The 20,170-nt window shown below is 48.8% G+C and overlaps 1 protein-coding gene across 2 annotated transcripts in view; it reads right to left on the bottom strand.

Annotated features, from left to right (window-relative positions):
• Positions 1 to 16,990, bottom strand: part of USP43 (ubiquitin specific peptidase 43) — a 93,318-nt gene extending 76,328 nt beyond the window's left edge. For both annotated transcript variants that reach the window (XM_083597676.1, XM_083597677.1), the window contains exon 1: positions 16,034 to 16,990. In XM_083597676.1, the coding sequence (XP_083453802.1) occupies positions 16,034 to 16,651 (618 nt within the window). In that variant the 5' untranslated portion in view covers positions 16,652 to 16,990. The remainder of the gene's footprint in view (positions 1 to 16,033) is intronic.
• Positions 16,991 to 20,170: the final 3,180 nt, after the last annotated feature.

The following is a 20,170-nucleotide window of genomic DNA, read 5'->3' as shown; positions in this document are numbered from 1 at the left end:
GAGGTTGACAATTATTTTGTGTTTCTTCCATTTGTGAATTATTGCACCGTCATCACCTTCTCACCAAGCTGCTTGGCAATAGTCTTGTAGCCCGGTCCAGCCTTGTGCAAGTCTACAATCTTCTCTCTGACATCCTTGGACAGCTCTTTGGTCTTGGTCATAGTGGCTACTTTGGAATCTGCTGGATTGATTGCTTCTGTCGACAGGTGTCTTTTGTACAGGTACTGTAACGAGCTAGGATTACAGGTAAGACCTCTCCCTTACAGCAGGTGCTTCTAATCTCAGCTTGTTACATACAGTGAAGAAACCAGGTAGCCTGACATCTGGCTGGTTGATAGGGGACCAAATACTTATTTCACTCATAATAATGCAAATCAATCTCTGACTTTTGTCTTCTGGGTTTCTGGGGTTTTTTCTGTTGTTATTCTGTCTCTCACAGCTACAATAAACCTACCATTAAAATTATGAACTGGTCATTTCTTCGTCAGAGGGCAAACGGGCAAATTTAGCAGGGGACCAAATACTTTTTTCCCTCACTGTAGCATCTGGGTGTAATAAGTGTGAATAGTTGTAAATCTGGTCAATACAATGGAGTTGCGAAAAAGAAACCCTGCAGCTGAACTACTCTTCAGTTTGACATTTCCTCCTCACTTTTTAACTTAACAAAGCAGGAACTTCTCCACAGCAGAATCGTGTTGAGCCATGCAATACACATTAAACCTATTTCTACACCTAATGCAGTAGGTTTCTTTACATGATGACACAAGTCCTTATTCTTTCTTTCTTTGCTCTTGAAGCTACAAAGAAGACTATTTCTCCCCTGCTGAAAAAAAAAGGTCCAATTCTTGCAGATAATCTAGCAAAAGTTTTCAATTTATTTATTAGGTTTCTCACCCACTTTTCCTGCAGGAAGCACAAGGTGGCATCCACAGCTTCCCCCCTGCCCATTTTATCCTTACAACTACAGTGGTACCTCGGGTTACATACACTTCAGGTTACATATGCTTCAGGTTACAGACTCCGCAGAAATAGTGCTTCAGGTTAAGAACTTTGCTTCAGGATGAGAACAGAAATCGTGCTCCGGTGGCAGGGAGGCAGCAGGAGGCCCCATTAGCTAAAGTGGTGCTTCAGGTTAAGAACAGTTTCAGGTTAAATACGGACCTCCGGAATGAAGTACTTAACCCAAGGTACCACTGTACCTTGTAAGGTAGGTTAGGCTGAGTTGCATGGCTGAGCAGGGATTTGAACCTAAGTCTTCCTAGTCTAGGACAACCACTAAAACACACTGGCTTTTTAACAGCTACACCATGCTCGTGCCCTAGAAAAGCTTATCCCACAATGTGTGGCATCATCCTCAACATTATTACCATGTCAATTTTGTACAAGTGATCTTCACCTGACTTAACAAAACCAGAATTGCTCACTCCACATTTCAAAAAGCATAATAATAATCCCCAGACCTACCCAGTTCCTAAATCATGCCCCTCTGCAGTTTGACCCCTGCTTATATTTCACAAGGAAAGAATTGGGACGACACGGTTTATCCCTGCAGCAATAGAAGAGGATGCTAAATTGATCCCCAATGTCGGATCTACAGGAGACAAACACAGGCTCTCTGCCTGCCTCTGAGTTGCCCAGCAGTTACCATGACAACCAAAGCTACACTGTTGGGAACCCAGGAGGGCAAAGACAAGAAGAGTTCAGGATCTTTCTCCCTGTTGCCTGTCAGGGCAACTTTGCTCTTTCCTCTTAGAGGCTACACCTTGATGCCCTACCTGCAGCTCCTGGGCAAAGAAGTCCTCCTAGATCACAAAGCAAAACCAGCCACTTCCTGCTGTGCTTTGCTGACAAGGGGACATTGTGAAGGAGCCAATTATCTCTGCTATGAAGAAGAGTCTAGTCAGTTGCAGCTCTGAACATCACCCTGCCCAGCTTAACAAAAACTGGAAAACCTTCCTCTGACACACCATTCCTGTCCCCAAAGCCACTCACTAGGAGCTTGCCCCAGGTACCCATGAAGCCACCCCACACACTTTGTTCTGGCAAGGTGCCTGTGCCTTTAAGAGCTGTGGGATGGGCACAAACTCACAAGGAGAACTGCCCCCCCCATCTATGCTGGGAAAAGCAGTGGTCTGTCTCTCATGAAGCTGGTAAGCAGTGGTGGCCTAACAGATGCTTCAGCACTATGACTCCCATCTACCCCAGCAGTGGTGTAGCGTAGGGGGCAGGGGTGGTAGCCCAGGAGGCACTAATTATCAATACCCGGTGCTGCCTCAAGACAACTGTGTACTTCAATTTTTGTGCTCCGCTGAAACGGCTTCTCCATGCAAACCAGGAAATGGCTTCTCCAGACAATGGAAGGACTCTTCTTTTCTTATCTCTGCAGCAGCGATCTCCTGGGTGACGCGACACTGTTAGGCAGCTGCATGTGCATGTGTACTCCATCCGTTTCCCTCTCTCCCACCCACTCCTCCGCACGGCCCCAGACACTGGCAACCCACGCTACAGCACTGGTCAGGAGTGATGGGAGCTGTAGTCAGGGCCGTCTTTAGCAGATGCAGTGCTGGGGTGCAAATATCGGCCCAGCACCCCAAATTACCACAGATAGTGTTGGGTTGGCCGTAGCTGTGCACTGCCAGCCATTGGGGGGTGCACAACTCTCCTCTATGCCGCTGTGGGAGGGCGATCCCCACAGAGGCTTGAGAGTGAAGTTGCGCCTCTCCCAAGCCTCCTCAGGAGGAGAGCGAGGATTGGGAGGCAAGCTGCACTCCAGCCAGCTGTATGGTTGGCGGGGCGCAGCTTCCATCCTAAGCCTCTGTGGGGATCGCTTTCCTCCCATGGAGGCTTGGGAGGGAAGCTGCATGCCCGCCAGCCTTATGGTTGGTGGGGCACTGCTGGCGGGCATGCAGGGAAAGTGGAGGCCGCCGGCAAAGCCCCAGCACTCCCCCACTTGCTGGGGCGCCCCTGAGAGGCCGGCGCCCTGGCGCGATGCACCACTAAGCCCTATGGGAAAGATGGCTCTGGTTGTAGTCCAGCAAAAAAAAATTGAGGACCCACAGTTCCCACCCCTCCCTTGAAGCCACAGGTGCCCTATTGGGAGGGCGGTGGTATCAACCCTACTTGCAACCAGCAGATCCAACGGCTACCGAAGACAGAGCTCTCTTTGTCCACGATGGCCAAGAGTTGCATGGGTTTCCCCCCATCAGTTCTGTCCCCAAGCTAGGTACTGAAAAAGCAGAATTGCAACGCAAGAGGAAACCTAAAGCACTAGCCTGCTAAAGATTATGATGCTCTAATGTGACCGCCTAAGTCTCCAAGCCTACCCCAATGTCATAATTGCGGAAGGGATGACCTTTTTAAGAATGTAAATAAACACTCTGTTTCTAAATTAGAATGAGGGGGAAGAGGTACATCTAGTCCCACATTATCGCTTCTCTGGCAGGCAGCCAAATGCCTCTGGCCACCACATGCAAGCAAGGTATGAATGTGATGGCCACTCCTTGTTCCTTCTTAGCATCTTGTGATCAGAATTAGGCTGCCTCCCCTTTCCTGTGCAATCCGGGGCACTTCCACGCCTTAAGGATCTATCTCCTGTGCTCCAAAAGGTCTATTCCCCCTTACTCCCCCATCTCTCCACACTAACGTCTCCCACACGCTCTATTTCAAGAGCAAGCTGCTCCCTAAATACTGCTATGCTTGTTTAAGTGTGACATTCAGTATGCCGAGACGGGAATACTAAGAGCCTGGAAATATGCAGCAAAAAGCATGCACAGAAAGAATGTGTGCCAAGCACAGGGCATTGTGCCAGGCTGTGCTGGAATGCAGGTGTACAAAGCAACACTAGTTACAGGGCTGCCCACACCACACCTGAGCTTCAGTGAAATGGGCTGGGCTAAAATCAGGCAGGTGAGACTCTCTCACTCCCCATAGGATTTTGGTACTAGCCAGGAACAGCAGGGAGGTGAAAGCTTCTGAAGAGCATTGTGAGGGTGGGGAGAAGGTGCAGCCCTTCTCAGCTGAAGGGCTAAGAAGTGTAAAATTATCGTGGCACATGCCAACTCCAAAGGAAAGGGATTCAATCGGCATTTGATGTTCAGCCTACACTTGACATTATCAGGAACCACCAGTGATGTGCATGGCTGCCCATGAGGACAGCCATCAAAACTGCAGTTTGGAGCATCTTTGTAACCTCAGGCTGTGGACTGGCACCACTCTCCCAGGCTGGTCATTGGCAGAGCTATAGACGGCTTCATATTTCAGCTAGAACGTAGCCTTCCTGGTCTGGGTGCATTATCAACAACTTACCCCTTTCATATCCAGATCCTGGCTTGACCTCTGCACAGCTCCTGTGGCGAAGGTGTCTATGTTTATTGTGTGTATGTTTATTATGGACAGTGAGATTTGGGGACGGGAGAAGGGGGAGAGAACACCATTTGATTTTCCCACCTCAGGCAGTATAATGTCTTGCACCCTGTACCCCTGCAGTGATATTATGTGACAGGACTCACTTGCTGGAACAAAAGTCGTGCCTGAGGTAAAATTGGAAAGTTCCCTTCAAGGAGTCCTCAGCATAGTGGGTGGAATTCAGTGTTGTACTCTGCTGAACGTCCTTGTCAAGCATTGCAGCTTCCTAGACTGCCCCCAAGTGTTCTGGGTGTTCTCCCAAAACACCCCTCTGAGCCAATTTTTGGGTGTGCAGGGGGAGGAGAAGAGGGGAGCCCAGTTGTGCCAGAAGAAGCCCAGGGCTTCTGCTGATGTAACACATTACCCAGTGAAACTAGAATGCCTGAGGGTCCCTCTAACAGGTGAGGTCAGATGTGAGACATCGCCAGCATCCTTTACCTTTCGTTTCTCCAGGTGTTGCTGGACTCCAGCTCCAACCATTCTAGACCACTGGCCATGCTGGCTGTGGCTGGTGGAAGTTGGGAGTCCAACAAATGCTGGAGGATCACAGGTGACTGGTCTCTGCTCTAGGAGACCAGATCCATCAGCAGCCATCTTGCCACACACAGTCCAAAAGCCTAGAGGGCAGGCTGTGGAAGCAGTTCATACCCGCTTCCTCCTCAAGCAAGGCTCCTTCCCATGCTCTTTGGGTAGTGAAGAGCAATTAAATGCTAACAAGCCCTTGATTATTAACGGAACTATATAGCCAACTGAGTGTTAACAGATCTGCCCTCCAGATACTTATCTGTAACATGTAGTGAAACCTCAGCAGGTAGCTCATCGCTGAAGCCTTGTGGCTGCATAATAACCATCCTATTAAACAGAAATTAAACCCAGACTTGCAAGGGAAATATTACTATAACAAAACATTGTTCTCAGCAGCCTCCCTTGGCGAGCCTATACATCATGAAGGAGTGGGTAGCAATCACCAGAAATTGCTGCGCTGCACAACCCACAAAAAGGCAGGTCAGTTACTCTGCTTCATGCTACACACAGAGGCTACTGTGTCTGTGCAAATTAACATTTAATTTGGGAAAACAGGAGGCAGGGGAAATTTATGAGAAATTTCTGGTGATGAAGTGTCTGGGCTTTTTAAAAAACTTAGGCTTGCCAACTTTTTGAACTCTTCCTATACCTGTGCCCCTACCCAGTGCTTTTTTAAAAAAAAAAATGTTTAGGGGTACTTTCATTTTCCTACTCATATTGAAATACTGCCCCTCAATGAGGCCAAACTTAGATTCACAAAATGTTTAGCGGTATGCGTACCCCCAGGGAAAAAAGCACTGCCCCGCCTGAGATGCAGATATTAACCTAGGGCAGTTCCCCCCACCCCCACATTAAGAAAGGGAAGAAATGTAGAAGTCAAATTAAGCACGTCTGGTTATTCCATCACCATTTTGTCTCCCTCCCACTTTCAGATAGAATGATGGGGGTTAAATTCCCCTGCATCAAGATTGGTCACCGGTTTTCCCGATCTCTGAAGGGGCAGTATGGAGATGTGGCTGATGAAAACTGACTGCTAATTCAATGTGGGCATGGCCAAACGGTGAGCTGCTGAAGTATTTCAGTCTGAGCTGGAAAGGGGGAAAGAGTAAAACTGTTTCTCCAGAGAAAATTTATGCAACCTTAATTGTTGAATTCTGGCAAAAGTACCGCTCTAAAGTAGGCACTACTTACACACACACGCGCACTCAAAAGCTTCCAACCTAAAGACTTTCTATCAATTATTTTCTGGACACCCGGAAGAAGGGATGCTGGCAGATGCAATGGTGTACTGGTTGGACCTGGGAGACCAGAGTTCCAATCCCCACTCAACTGGTGACACACAGACACCCTCTTTCTTTCTTTCTTTCTTTCTTTCTTTCTTTCTCTCTTTCTCTCTTTCTCTCTCACACACACCTCCTTACCAGCAAACAGGAAGCATGTCTACAATTCAAGAACACATTCAAGCCAGGCAAAAGCACTCTAGGAAATAACAACGTTGGAGTGGTGTGGGGCACTCCTGGTGGTGGGATGTGACCTGGGAAGAGTCCCAAGGGCCAGATAAGAGAGGCCTAGAAGGCTTGATTCCTTATCCCTGCAGAAGTGGGTCCTGGGCCTGCAGCTGGAGGCCAGCATTCTGGAGACAATAACACACCCAAACTGCCCACTCTTGTGTCACAAGAATACCAAAATTATGCAGAACACTATACATTGCATCTCCAACTCATGAATATATAACTGCAGAACAAATGGTGAGTGGCAACTCACATTAGTGATTCCCAGAAAGATAATTGTGTTAGTCTACTGCAGCATAAACACTAGAAGAGTTTTGTGGCCCCTTAAAGGCTAACCATTTTATTAAGGCATAAGCTTCTCTTTGTCGCTGTATATGAACCATTCCTTTCAGCTGCTCTTATATCCCAGTGACTTAAGTGAGGGAATGTGGATTTTAGTCATGTTCGTGCGTGGGAGTAAACAGCCTCAAATTCAGGTACTCCTGGTTAACCGATTTCCAAAATGAGTTGAAAAGGACTGTTGCTTTTATCTCTTGAAGTCTGGGATCTGAATGCCTGCTGTGGGCTTTGTTTAATTCCCCCACACACCTCATTTATTGCTGATCAAGTATGTGCTGAAGAATGAAAAGGAAGGTCAGTGGTGTGCTAGTGGCAGCATTGCGATGAAAAGTATGATATTACTGGTATGGGCTCAGCAGAAACATGGGCAATAAATAAACATGAGCCAAACCATCTCAGAGCAGACCAAACTGACAGGCATCTGGGCTGAGCAAGGAAGAGCCAGTCAGTCCTCTAGCCCTGTCTGATTGTCCCAGCTGAATTGCTAGGACAACATGTACCATTTTCAGCACAGGACAGAGTATGCCAAACAGGATTCACCAACTATTCACAGAAGCCACTGAAAGAAGGGGAATGGTTCCACACAGTTTGGAGCTGGAGGAGAGAAGATCATCTACACAACCCTTATTTGCGTGTCCCTCACCTCACAATACCCGAGAATGAGAACAGAGGTTCCTAACACCCATAGGCAAATTATTAGTCAAATGTGGAAACAGCATTTCAGAAACCCAATAAAAGTATTGCTCATTTGTCTCCATTTTCCAATGGAGGCCTGTGAGAATCAGATCTTGGATCCTTCTGGCCCCAATAACTCTACTGTCTGAGGAGCAAACCACATGTTACCCGACTACCTTATCCCACTGAAACTGGCCCATCCATTGTAATCATCATCAGAAATACTACTCCAGGTATCTCCACCAATCGAGCTTAGGTAGGAAGCTGCTGGAGACAGGGACTTTTAAGTTGTGGCACCTTGTTGGTAGGATACCTTTTCCAAAACAGTGTGCCTGGCACCTGCACTGTTTTCTTTAAGGAGCCAGGTAAACCCCATGTCTTTCCTGATGGAATTTTATTGCTAGCTTGCCATTCTTGCATCATGGCAGCCTTGTTACGGGAGGTCGTCTAGTACTGCCTATGGGTTCTATGGGTTTTATTACCCATGAATGCTGCCACGGATAACTTGGGAAAGCTGGGCATACATTTATTAAATAAACTAAAAAGGTGGGATATATATATTGCCCTGGTAGCTGGGTTTTGTAAAGAAAAGCAGATCTTCGAAAGGACATATTTCCACAAAGAAGCAGTGGGGCAGAAAGTGATACTTAGCCCTTTCAAGGATTATTCCAGAACCTGCACTCTGGGAATGATGGAGGGATATTTTTGCCCTCCAAGGGTATTGTGTTCTCAACAGGAGGATGCACAGCCAGGAAGCTGTGCTATTTTTTTCAAAACACTCCTGAAACTGCAGAGTATACATAGGATGTGTTTACCCTTGTTGCTCTTCAAACCTTTTTTTAAAAAAGAAACAGTACTGGATTAACCTTCTGGTACTCATACAAGGGACGCAGGTGGCGCTGTGGTCTAAACCACTGAACCTAGGGCTTGCCGATCAGAAGGTCGGCGGTTCAAATCCCTGCGACAGGGTGAACTCCTGTTGCTCGGTCCCTGCTCCTGCCAACCTAACAATTCGAAAGCACGTCAAAGTGCAAGTAGATAAATAGGTACCACTCTGGCGGGAAGGTAAAGTACGCTGCTCTGGTTTCACCAGAAGCGGCTTAGTCATGCTGGCCACATGACCCGGAATAACTGTCTGCGGCCAAACGTCGGCTCCCTCGGCCAGTAAAGCGAGATGAGCGCTGCAGCCCCAGAGTAGTTCGAGACTGGACTTAACTGTCAGGAGTCCTTTCCTTTTTTTTACTCATACAGCACAGTGGAATGCACAACTGGAATGTGGGCTTCTCAGTCTAAGCAGTGATGTAGTTGTAAATTTTGAATGACAGGAGTTTGTTGTGATGGCCTCCACAGCTGCACCCCTAAGGAGAGTCTATAGCCTTGTTCTCCAGGAGAGTCCAAGAATGAAGACAGCTGTGCTAGTTTACTGTACACACCCAAAGAGTGATAGTACACACCGCATTACTCAGCCTTGTTAGGATCAGCTGATAGTCATAGAATGATCAGTTTGCAAAGGGTGATCCACAAACCAGGCCCACCTGTCCCACCACCTGATATCATATGTGACATCAGGTATGGGCCAGGAAGAGACACAGCTGGGTCGGCTGTGCAGTTCAGTTCCCCATGGGGAACCCGATCACTCAGGTGATCCCTGCAGAAAGCAAGGTTGAAGGGACTGCCCATCTGTCAATGTTCACCCACAGGGGTGAGGACAGAGAAAGATCTGGCCTTCTGGGCCAAAAAAGGTCCCCTCCCACCAGGTTAGCATTTGGGCTGAGGAGTCTATCTGACTTCATAACTCTGATCGGCCATCAAATTCAGTGTGTGACCATAGTTGGACCTCAGTCACCATCTGAGCCTAGCCTACCTCATAGGGCTGTTGCTATTATGAGGATAAATTGGGATGTTCTGCCCCCAGGTAGTCCGGAGGATCTCTGGCTGATGATTTCATAGTTCCTATTCTGAAAAGAAAGTACAGCGGTACCTCGGGTTAAGAACTTAATTCGTTCTGGAGGTCCGTTCTTACCCTGAAACTGCTCTTGACCTGAGGTACCACTTTAGCTAATGGGGCCTCCCGCTGCCGCCTCCACGCAATTTCTATTCTCATCCTGAAGCAAAGTTCTTAACCCGAGGTACTATTTCTGGGTTAGCAGAGTCTGTAACCTGAAGCATCTGTAACCCGAGGTACCACTGTAAGTCCTGGAGCTGCACCCCACCCCCTTCCACTGTATCATGGGGACTAAGCATAGCTGAGGCAAACTTATTTGGAAAGAGCAAAGTGGCCCAGGGATGATCTAGGGCGGCTCAAGAGCAGCAGAGGTGATGGATAAAGATTCCGCTCTCACTCTTGAAATGCCCTGAGGTTAAAAATGCTGCTACAGAATGAGAGCCCTGGATACTGAAGAGGGCTTCAAACTCAGCATCTGCGCTTGGGTGTTTAAAAAGGCTGTTACAGGAGCAACCCAGTTCAATCCAAGCAGCCAGAGGTCCCCTGCCTGTCTGCCAGCAGCCAGAAGCCTCCCTCCTCTCCACCTGATCATCAGGAACAGAACTGAATGAAAAAAGATCTTCTCGGGTGTTCCCAGGGTAAGGTTACCAAAGAGGCTCCTTGTAGCAATCGGTTCCCAAGTGACCAGACAACAGGGGGATTTGTGTGAGAGACTCAATGAGACCCCTACACTCCCAAGTCCTTTTGTAAACCAGAAGTGTGCTAGGCAGACTCAAGTGGAACTGGAAAAGGGCAGATTCTGTTCTGCGGGAATGCGAAAATTGCCTGTGATGGCACCGGCACAAGAGGAATTTTCTCAACAGGACTCTCTGCGCTCGCCGTCTTTTCCCTGCACAGTCTCCTTCCCGGAGTCCTTTGCCTTGCTGTTTCCTAGAAACAGAGCCCGTCACAAACACATCACTACTCAGCCTCACAATAAATAAACAGAGGGTGTGTACGCGCTAAAGTGCCTTCCCACCCACCAGCAGCTACAACTGTCATACATGGACTGAGGTTGAACAAGGGCGTTCTTCTTTCAGCTTTTGGAGATGGTGATCCAATTTTAATCCCCCAAACTCAAACCCTCAGCTAAAAAATACTACATAAAGTCTGTCTGGCTGGTACATTTCAGAAATGTGAAGTGTTGTCTGGAGGTCCTAAGTTTTATGTTCCCATTTTATACCAGGCCCCTCAGGGGAAATCCTCCCTCTGCACGGCTTGGTTCCCAGCTCCCATTCAAGTAAGAGAGGCCACGTCCGCCTGGCATATATGAGAAGCTGGTGGGTTCCCAGACTGACAGCCAGCAGGGAGTAGAATTGGCTCACGAACATATATACATCATTTTGATTACCCAATTCTCAAGGGCTGGCAGATGAATGCGTGGGCTGATGCCAAGGAAAACCTGCACGTGAGGTGACACTGGGCAATGTGGAAGTTCTTATTTATTTCTGCAATGTTAGCTAGATCTGTGACGATCCAGTCACAAATATGTGTGTGTGTGTGGTGTGTGTGTGTGTATCAGCAATTGTAAAAGGAGCCTATGGAGGCTTACACAAAAGAAAGCCCTACTGTGTTCGATGGAAGTCACTCCCTCCCCAAGTAAAATGATAATAATGTTATGATGTGGAGGAGGGGGAATAGGCTGTATGCCCAAGACCCTCCTAACCCCTGGATCCAGCAAGTGTTAAAAGATCAGCCAGGCTAGCTTCCTGAAAAGGTGATAGCCTGGGTGATGGGCCATTAAGGGGAACAAAGGAAAGGGGCTCTGTGTGAGATGGCAAATAGGTGGGGCCCCTCCCTCAGCCCACAGATAGTTAGAAGGACAAAGCCAGAGTTGAGAGCAGAGAGCTGGAGTGATGAGGGTTAGAAGCAAAGAATCAAACAAGGAACTGACAAGGAACTGAGAGAGACAGAGCAATGTTTTGACAAGGAACTGAGAGAGACAGAGCAATGTTTGATATCTGTTTGAATCCAAGGTCACAGCTTCAGGGGGAGCAAGGCCCTCTTAAGGTGCTAATGTTGGGAACCCCTCCGTCACAGGCTCAGGCTGTATATATGTGTGTAAAAAAAGCCATATATCAGAAAGACACCACAGTCTCCACTGCCTCATTTCAAAAGGAAACACCAACCCTAGGTAAGCACCTGGAATCATGTACAGATGGAGACTAGGGTAGTGTACAACCATAATAATATTGCAGAGCATGGGAGCCTTCATCACAAAAAACCCATGTCTGTTAAACAGTGCAAACCAATCATCATTCCCACCACCTGTCATCATCAACAGGAGATACTGACACCTTTGTCCTTGATAATCTCAGGTAAGTCATCACCATATCGCAGATGCTGCACTCAGAGCCCCTGGGAAAGTCATGGCAGAGGTGAGATATGAACGATCATGCCATGTTTCAAGTTCCACATCCCAAGCCACTCTCTACAACCATTCGAAAGCATCACCAATTCCACAACCTATGGCCCATTTGTAAAGTTTATGTTAAAAGCAAAGGTGGAGGACCTGTGGCCATCCAGGTGATGTTGGACTCAAACTTTTGCCCTGGACAGAATGGCTAATGGTCAGGGAGGATGTGAACTAAATATAGTCCAACAGCTTTTGCAAGGCCAAAAATTGAACATACCTGCCCTAAAGTGCTATACTGAGAATCTGAGGCAACATAATACCTGCCTCACCAGAGACTATTAGAGTGTCAGGTATGTGTGCACAAGAAATACCTGATATTTCAATGGTATCATGATGATTGACTGTAGTTACAAACAGGAAGCTCACGGCTTTCCACAGAGAATTCAAATTTCCTTCTGCAGCCTGAGTGGCATGATGCTACCAACTTGTAACAAGAGTGCAGTGAAAACAATATGGAGAATCAACTAGTTTTAGAAATTTGCACCTCCACTACTATGCTTTGTACAGATGTTGATGACATAAGGAGGAACTTGAGAAGTTCTCCTTTTGAAAGTATGCAGAGCATCTGCCAACTGTAGACCTGCACACTCTGTCTAGTAACACTGTTTGATTACTAAACATTTAGTATCTTTATTATTTAAACTTACTAGACACTTTTTTGCAAAAAGTAACTCAAAGCAACTTACAACTAGAAAAGTAAATAGCATAAAACTGAGACAGAGTAAAATCCAAAACTCATTTACATTTTTAAAAGGAAGAGTTAAACACACGCACACACACACTTGAAGGAGGCCCACAGATAATTAAAAGCCAAAGGCCTGGTAGAAAATTAATGTTTTGGCCTGGCACACAAAGATATGTGATGATGGAACTGGGGTGCCTCCCTGGGGAGAGAATTCCGTTAGTGTGGAGTCACCACTGAGAAGGCCCATTGATACATGTGTGTGAAGAGACACCAAAGTGATGCATTTGAGGCGCCACCAAGTTGCATTTGAAGCACCACAAAAGTGTGCCTATCTGTTTTTTGTTTTTTGGTTTTTTTTTTGTGGTGTTAGATATATGGTGGCAATTCAAGATGTAAGTAAGCAACTGTCTTGACGCTGCCATCATTGAGTGAGGATGTGGCTGCCCCAGCTTCTTTCCACGGAACCACAGAATTGTAGAATTGCAAAGGACCGTGAGGGTCAGCTAGTCTAAAGCCCTGCAATCCAGGAATATTTTGCCCAATGTGGGGCTCAAACCCACCACCCAACATTGCCCAGCACATCGTCTTTCCACCACCATTCTCCTTACCCAAAGCTTTTTTGCATCTGACATAAAACAGGAATTTTAAATGAACTTGAGTATGACTAATTTGGAAATACCGTAAGTCTGAAGGTGAGAGTGTGTCATCACCTTCAGGGGCTGAATCTAGCCCCTTCCTTATACCACCGCATGCCCCATTTTAAGGTTCGATGTTGAGACATTTTTGTTTCACATTCCACTCTGAGAATTTTCTCCAAATAGAATTTGAAATCTATGTTTCCAGAAACCGCCACAAAATGCAAAGTGCTGAAAGATTCAGATGCCTCGCCTATAATTCAGTATCCACCTGGGGTTCCTTCTTAGCATACAGCTCCTGTGCATGGTATAAAAATAATAATAACCAGATGACGCTGAGACAATTTCACCTTTGACAGTGGCTTGCTGCATCAACAGGGAAAGAAACACACACACACACACTCCACTCTAGTATCAGCAGGACTGTCAAGGAGCTGAATTAGTAACACAAGATTTGCCAAAGCTACAGCTCAGGCATTTGCTTCAAAGAAGCCTCTGACAGCCAGCAGCCAAATGTGAGCATCAGAGAAGGAGAAAAGGCTCACCTCTGAAGAAATACAATCTGTCAACAAAAGTGACCAGATAGTACTGTAGATTCAAAACAACAGAAATAAATCAGAATCCCTCAACTGCACAGAACCTCCTGATCCTAGCTCCCTAGGTCCACTCTTCTAGGGAAGGAATTCCCAAAACAAAACAAAATATTCCAATGGCAATTCCTCTCCCTTCCACCCATGGAAGAGAGGCCTATCTTTCACCATTGCTACTCAAACCCTCCACAGTGCACACTCATCCGTCTTTTCTTCAGTAAACTACAGGCATTTAAACAAGCCACCAGGGCAAATCACTGGCTCAGCACACTGGACCATGCTCAGCCCCCTAATGAAGTGGCTGAATAGTCTATGCATCACTTGATTAGGAGATGGGTGGAAGTCCACTTGCAAGCAACACCTGGGACTCCCACCCACCCAAAAATAAATGCTTCACCCCTGTATACCTGAAGGAGCATCTCCACCCCCATTATTCAGTCCAGACACCAAGATCCAGCTCCAAGGACCTTCTGGCGGTTCCCTCATTGCTATGCCCACCCTGTGAAATGCCTTTCCATCAGATGTCAAGGAAATAAACAACTATCTGATGTTTAGAAGACATCTGAGGGCACCCTGGAATAGGGAAGTTTTTAATGTTTGATGTTTTACTGTGTTTGATGTTTTAATTTGTTGGAAACCACCCAGAGTGGCTGGGACAACTCAGACAGATGGGTGGCATATAAATAACAATATTGTATTGCTGTTATTGTCGTTATTATTTCTTGCCAGTCAGATTGGGGTTGCTATACAGGCAACCATGCCCTGTGGCAGGCAGGAAATTGTGGACTTGACAATCTCTTCCCTTCCAGCTGGCGTTTCTAAGCAGTTCTAGAATCAAGTCTGCTTCCCCAGATTAATTGCTCCTCACCCCTCAGAGTGTGAACCCACCTAAAGGCAAGCAGGCAGTGTTGACACACAGAGTGCAGAGTATCATGCCTGACTATTCCCGAAGTGCTGCGAACCTAGCTGGGGGATCACAACGAACTGGTTGGGTGGGAAACCCAGAACGCTCACCAGAACAGTTCTGAACTTCCAGAAGCAGAGACATCCAGTTAGGGTGACCCATTCAGCTTCATGGCCCTCATGATAGAAAAATGGGGTTTCCGGAAGAGGAGGAGGAAGGGAGGCAGTCCCACAGCAATTGCTCAGTAATGAGTATTTCATTTCCAACTTCAAAGCACAGCTCACAAATGCTGAGCAATGTACAAATGTTCAGCAGCACCACAGACTTCAGGAGAGCTTCCCAGGTGTGCAACGTTCACAAGCAAAACCCTCTCCAGCACATCCCTACCTTCAGCGTCTTTGCCCAGAAAAAAGAGAAAGGGAATGAGGTTTTTTTTTAAAAAAAGGGGGGGAGGTTCTGGGAGGGTGATTATGGAAGCATTTGTGTGTCTGGTGGAGCCAAGCAGGAGTGAAATTCTTTATGAAAGGCTCTATCAGGCACACAAATGTTTCTCTTACTACCCTCCCAGAAATTTATTTATTTATTAAATTAAAAATCCTCAAGATAAAAAGTAGCACTTTCCTCATTTCTGGCTATGGGCAAGGACCTGACCAAGTTGTCACAACACCAGCAAACACTATGCTTACACAGAACAGGAAGAGCTCAGGCTGCTGGAAGTATGAACTTGGAGCAGGGTGAGATCACAAACAATCTGGAAATTCCTCACAAAAAAAACACATAAGAGCATTTTATTCTCCCGCTCCTTTTTTCTTTTTAAAAATCCTGGTTAGCCTCCCTGATGTGGCACCACGAGCCCATCTGTTAGCAATGCCCTCCAACTCCTCCACCTGCCTCGGCAGTCAACCTGGCCCCATTGCCAAATCCGCCTGCAGCACAGTAGCTTGCTTTAAAGCGTGCGGTGTGACTAAACAGGTGGCTGGAGAAAAAAGAAAGAGAGAAGAGTGTGTGAGAGAGAGAGAGAGCGTGAAGGAATCCTTCTAACTCTGCCCAGTGGAGCCGTTTGCCACCAAGGAGCACATCTCGAAGTGCAGAAGCTGCGTGACGGTTAGCAATCCACCTGTGAGCAGCCAGTGTCCCCGCAGCGCCTGGCAGAGTTGAGGTCAGACCGCTCGCCGGAGCCAGATCCTGAGCAGCAGGTCACACTGGGGATGGGGGGGGGGTGGAAATGCAGCGTCGAAGACTGCCTACAGGTGGCTGAGAAGGACTCCGGCATTAGACGCGGAGCCTCTTTCCCGAGCGCCCCTCCCCTCTCCCCGGGGCCCCCCGGAGAGAGGGACAGATCCCGCGCAAAAGTGCACCCCCTACCTTGAAGTCCGCGGAGAGCTGCGGCGTATACTCGAGGGTCCAGAGCGCGCGTACGAGCGCCGCCAAGTGCTGGGTGACTTCCCCGGAGGCGGCTCCGGCTCCGGCTCCAGGTCCGGGTGGCCCTTGCTGGTCGGGCAGCGCCAACAGGAGGAAGGCGGCAAGCAGCTCGGTGTGGCTCAGGCACTGCACCACGGCGTTCAGGAAGCACGTGTTGCCGTGGTTCTTCAGCCCCTGCGCGCCCGGCGTGAGCGGCCGAGGGTCCCCGGGAACGGCCGCCGGCAGGGGACTCTGCGCGCCCCACGACAGCCGGGCGCTGCCGCCGCCGCCGCCGCCGCCGCCACTGGCTTGGCCTCTCTCGCGCTCGGGCCCGGGCGGGCGCTTGAAGCCGCCCTCGTCGTCCTCGGGCTCGGCGCCTTCTCGCCGCCGCGCCTGCTGCTGCTGCTGCTGCCGGGCGCCGCGCAAAGTTTGCAAGAGGCGCCGCGCCAGCCTGCTCAGGGCGCGCACGGCTCCTCGGCGTCGCCGCCCTGCCCCGGCGTGGGGGCGCTCTCCGCCGGCCACCCCGTCCGGGGGGCCGGGCGCGCCGGGCCCGGACTTCTCGCCCGCCTCTTGCTCGCCCATCGGCGCCAGGAGGCTACGGCCACCCGCTCCGCCGCCGCCGCCTGCCGGCGCTTGCTGCCTTCTTCTCCCCGTTGTTGTCGTCGGCTACCTGCGCGCTCCGAGCCTCTCCGCCCTCCCTCCGCGCTTGCCGGCTGGGCAGGGCAGAGAGGCGGGGAAGGCGAGCGGGCCGGGCTCATGGCCGGGGGCAGGCGGGCATCTTGCTGCGCCCCTCCGCCCAAGGCACGGCGCTTTCCCCGCCTCCTCGGGTCGCCGCCCGCGGATCGGCAGAGCCTGGGGAACAGGGGAAGTAAACTCGGCGGAGGGGGTGGATCGCGCGCGCTGAGTTTGGAGGTGCGGCGCCAAGCGCCTCCCTCTGCTGGGAGCTCGCCCGCCCGCCCGCCTGGTTCAACAGCGGGGAGGCGGCGGTTCTCGCAGGCGAGGCGTTACTGCTGCTGCTGCTTCTGCTGCCGCTAAGAAGTGGCGTCCGCTGGAGCCCGGCAGGCGCACGGAGCAGGATCTCCTGGACCAGGCAGGCTGGGTGGGGAAGGGAGGGCGGCAGGCAGGCAGGTGTTGCCAGCGAGGGTAGTGGCGGCGGCACTACCTGCAGCCTGCCTCGTCCCTCTTCCTCCTTTGCTCAGGTGCTCCACAGTCAGTGGCAGATGACTGGAGCGGCTAGGGAGGCGGGGAGAGCGAGCCAGCTTGCGGCTGTGGGCCACCGGGAATCCTGGAGAAGCCAGCCTCGCCACCTTCGCCTGTGCCAGGTGGAGGTGGGCATCTCTTTCCAGCTTAGGAAAGATGTCAACATTCCAACGACAACATACCGGTACCCTACCGTAGTCCCCAACCAAGCCTCGGGATTGTGGTTCCTACCCTACGGCCATCACTGCCAACTGGAGACAGAGCAGGTCTGTGTTTCTGCACACCACCACAAACTCACAGGTGCAGAGTGATCCTACCGGTCCCAGTGCCTTCAGTTGGGCTTTTTCCCAGGTGGGTGTGCACAGGGTTGTGGTGGTAGAGTCCATTCATAAAGGAGAAGAGCCATTTCCTACCAGATCCATGTATCCCACACTGCTCCATTTGGACCAGGTTGGCAGACCTTGTGAGAGGAGTTAGTGGGGATCAGTTCCCTTGCCAATGTTGCCCCACCACAGAAGAGTTGGGGTGATACTGATGTGGGCATTCTTTAAAAAGTAAGCATGCTAGCTCCACCCCTGTGTGCTCCCCAGCTTCAAATATTACACTGCTCCGCGGGTGGAAGAGCTGGTGGTTTACAAGAGTATGCCAGAAATAAGTCTGTGGGTGGTAGCAGCTGCATACAGGCAAAGGGTTAGTGCACACAAGGATTTCAGGCAACCCCCATGAATCCTTTACACATATGACTCACCCTGTAGATTAGAAAATGCACACAAGTAGTAGACATATGGGGATAGCAATGTCAGTGAATCCATGCAGTTTTCAGTTCAAGCCGCACCTCTGCCATGAAGTCATAGGATGCCTTAGGCAAGCCACTACCAGCCTTGGCCATTATTTGCCTGATGGGGACATTGGCCTACAACACAGGCTTGTTGTGCAGATTCCTGATAGGAGAACTGCTCAGCTCACTAAGAACTTTATTTGGAGATATAGGTTACATGGATTAGTTCAGCATATGGCAAGGATGTGTGTCTAATTGCCACACAGGTCAGGCATAATATGTATGTTAGTGGTTCATCCACATTAGTAACCCATTAAATGTTGGTTGGTTAAGTTGCAAGATGGGTAGTCAAACAGCTACTTTGCTAGTCATCACCTGCATAAAACATAAACCATCTGTGATAAGGGCCAATTTGCCTGCACAGGTTAGAGTGCAGCAGTTGCTTGCCATCACTGTCCACATTGACTCCATGCCTATGATCAGTGAGGGCTGAGCTGGGATCAGCTCTTAAGCCAATTGTGTTTGAAAACTTTGGCTGCTGAGGGCTTGCAGGCCTTCCATATGAACACAAGTAATATTGTTCATAAGATGGGGATGCACGAGAGTGTTTTAAGGTGGCTAGAAGTCTTACTGACCTCAACAGGACTTGCCTCTGAGTCCTGTACTGTAACTGCACTGTAAACAAGATCACTTTTTAAGTTGGGAAACTGCCCTTATGGATCCTCCTTAGAGACAGACAATCTCACTTTGAAAACCAGGATCTCTCAGTTCCCCTCAAGTTCGTTAAGAATTCAAGAGGACCTTGAACATTACGATCTAGGGCTGAAAACTGGAGGAAAGTTAATTCCTAAGCAGTTAGGCATTGGGAATACTATAGTGTGATCATTCATTCCCAAACTGTGTGGCCAGGCACACAAACTGTGTGACCTGAAGAAACCAATAGTTATAAGAAATAAACTAGACAGTGGCTCTGCGCAATATCCATGGCTGAAGTGCCATGGATCCCTTTCACAATCTACTGCAAAATCCATCAAGAGTTCCTCTTCTGCAAGGTCTTCTGAAATGAGCAGAAAGGAAAGGAGGCAACTTAGGCAGCTGTGGGAAGGCAGGGACCTACAGTCCTTGCAACTGTCTCATCAGGGCAAGACCTACTGGGAAAAGTTGTTGGGTTAAGAGCGGTGGACTTGTAATCTGGTGAACCGGGTTCGCTTCCCTGCTCCTCCCCATGCAGCTGCTGCGTGACCTTGGGCTAGTCACAATTCTCTGAAGACTTTCAGCCTCACTCACCTCACAGAGTATTTGTTGTAGGGGAGGAAGGGAAAGGAGATTGTTAGCCGCTTTGAGACTCCTTAGGGTAGTGATAAAGTGGGATATCAAATCCAAACTTCTTCTTCTAGGCCTGCACTGTTTCGGTTTCTTTGAATAAAAAGTTAACTTCGCTGACACCATGTTGTGTGTTGGCTTTCACCTTCCATTTCTTCTTGCACTGCTTGTATTGAAAGAAAAGAAAAACGGCCCCAAAAGGAGTGGGCAGCCCCAACACTTTCAGTAAAACTAAAAGCAAACCTATTTAGATAAATTACAAAGGAGAAGCCCTCTGTTTGAAAGGACAGCCTGGCCCAAGCTGGAAAAGGAACCCTAAAAAGGGGGAGCAAGAAGGGCCTTGAAGTTGCTGGTCAACAGTGAGCACCTGGGCAGCAGATTGAGCAGAGATGGATCCAGGTCACTTGGTCACAGTCTATTGGAAGAAGCATTTCTAAATTTTTGTATTCACACACACACCTATTAGCTTATGCAAATTGCCCTGTTTCTGCGTGGTATACAAGTGGCCATGTTCTATGAAAAGCCATCATCACCCCATTATTAATATTATTTTAATCTGCTGCTTTACCAGAACCTAATGACACTTTGCTTAATGGATATAGCAAAGACTGGCCCCAGTCCAGATTCCCCCACCCCCATTCACTTTCATTGGAAACTTGCATGCTGACCGTCCTCTGGAACTTTTACAACAGACATAAAATCTGGTGGCAGTAGAAGGAAGGCATTCAGCCTTTGCACTTCCAGCTCCAGCTGCTATCCCTTCACACTTGCAAAAAGCCAAGTCCTCAACTCAAGGGCAG

Source organism: Podarcis filfolensis (genome assembly GCF_964270895.1).
Source record: "Podarcis filfolensis genome assembly, chromosome: 2".
In the NCBI taxonomy this organism is placed as follows: domain Eukaryota; kingdom Metazoa; phylum Chordata; class Lepidosauria; order Squamata; family Lacertidae; genus Podarcis; species Podarcis filfolensis.
Note: the sequence above shows the minus strand (reverse complement) of the source record. Positions and strands in the feature narration are given on the sequence as shown.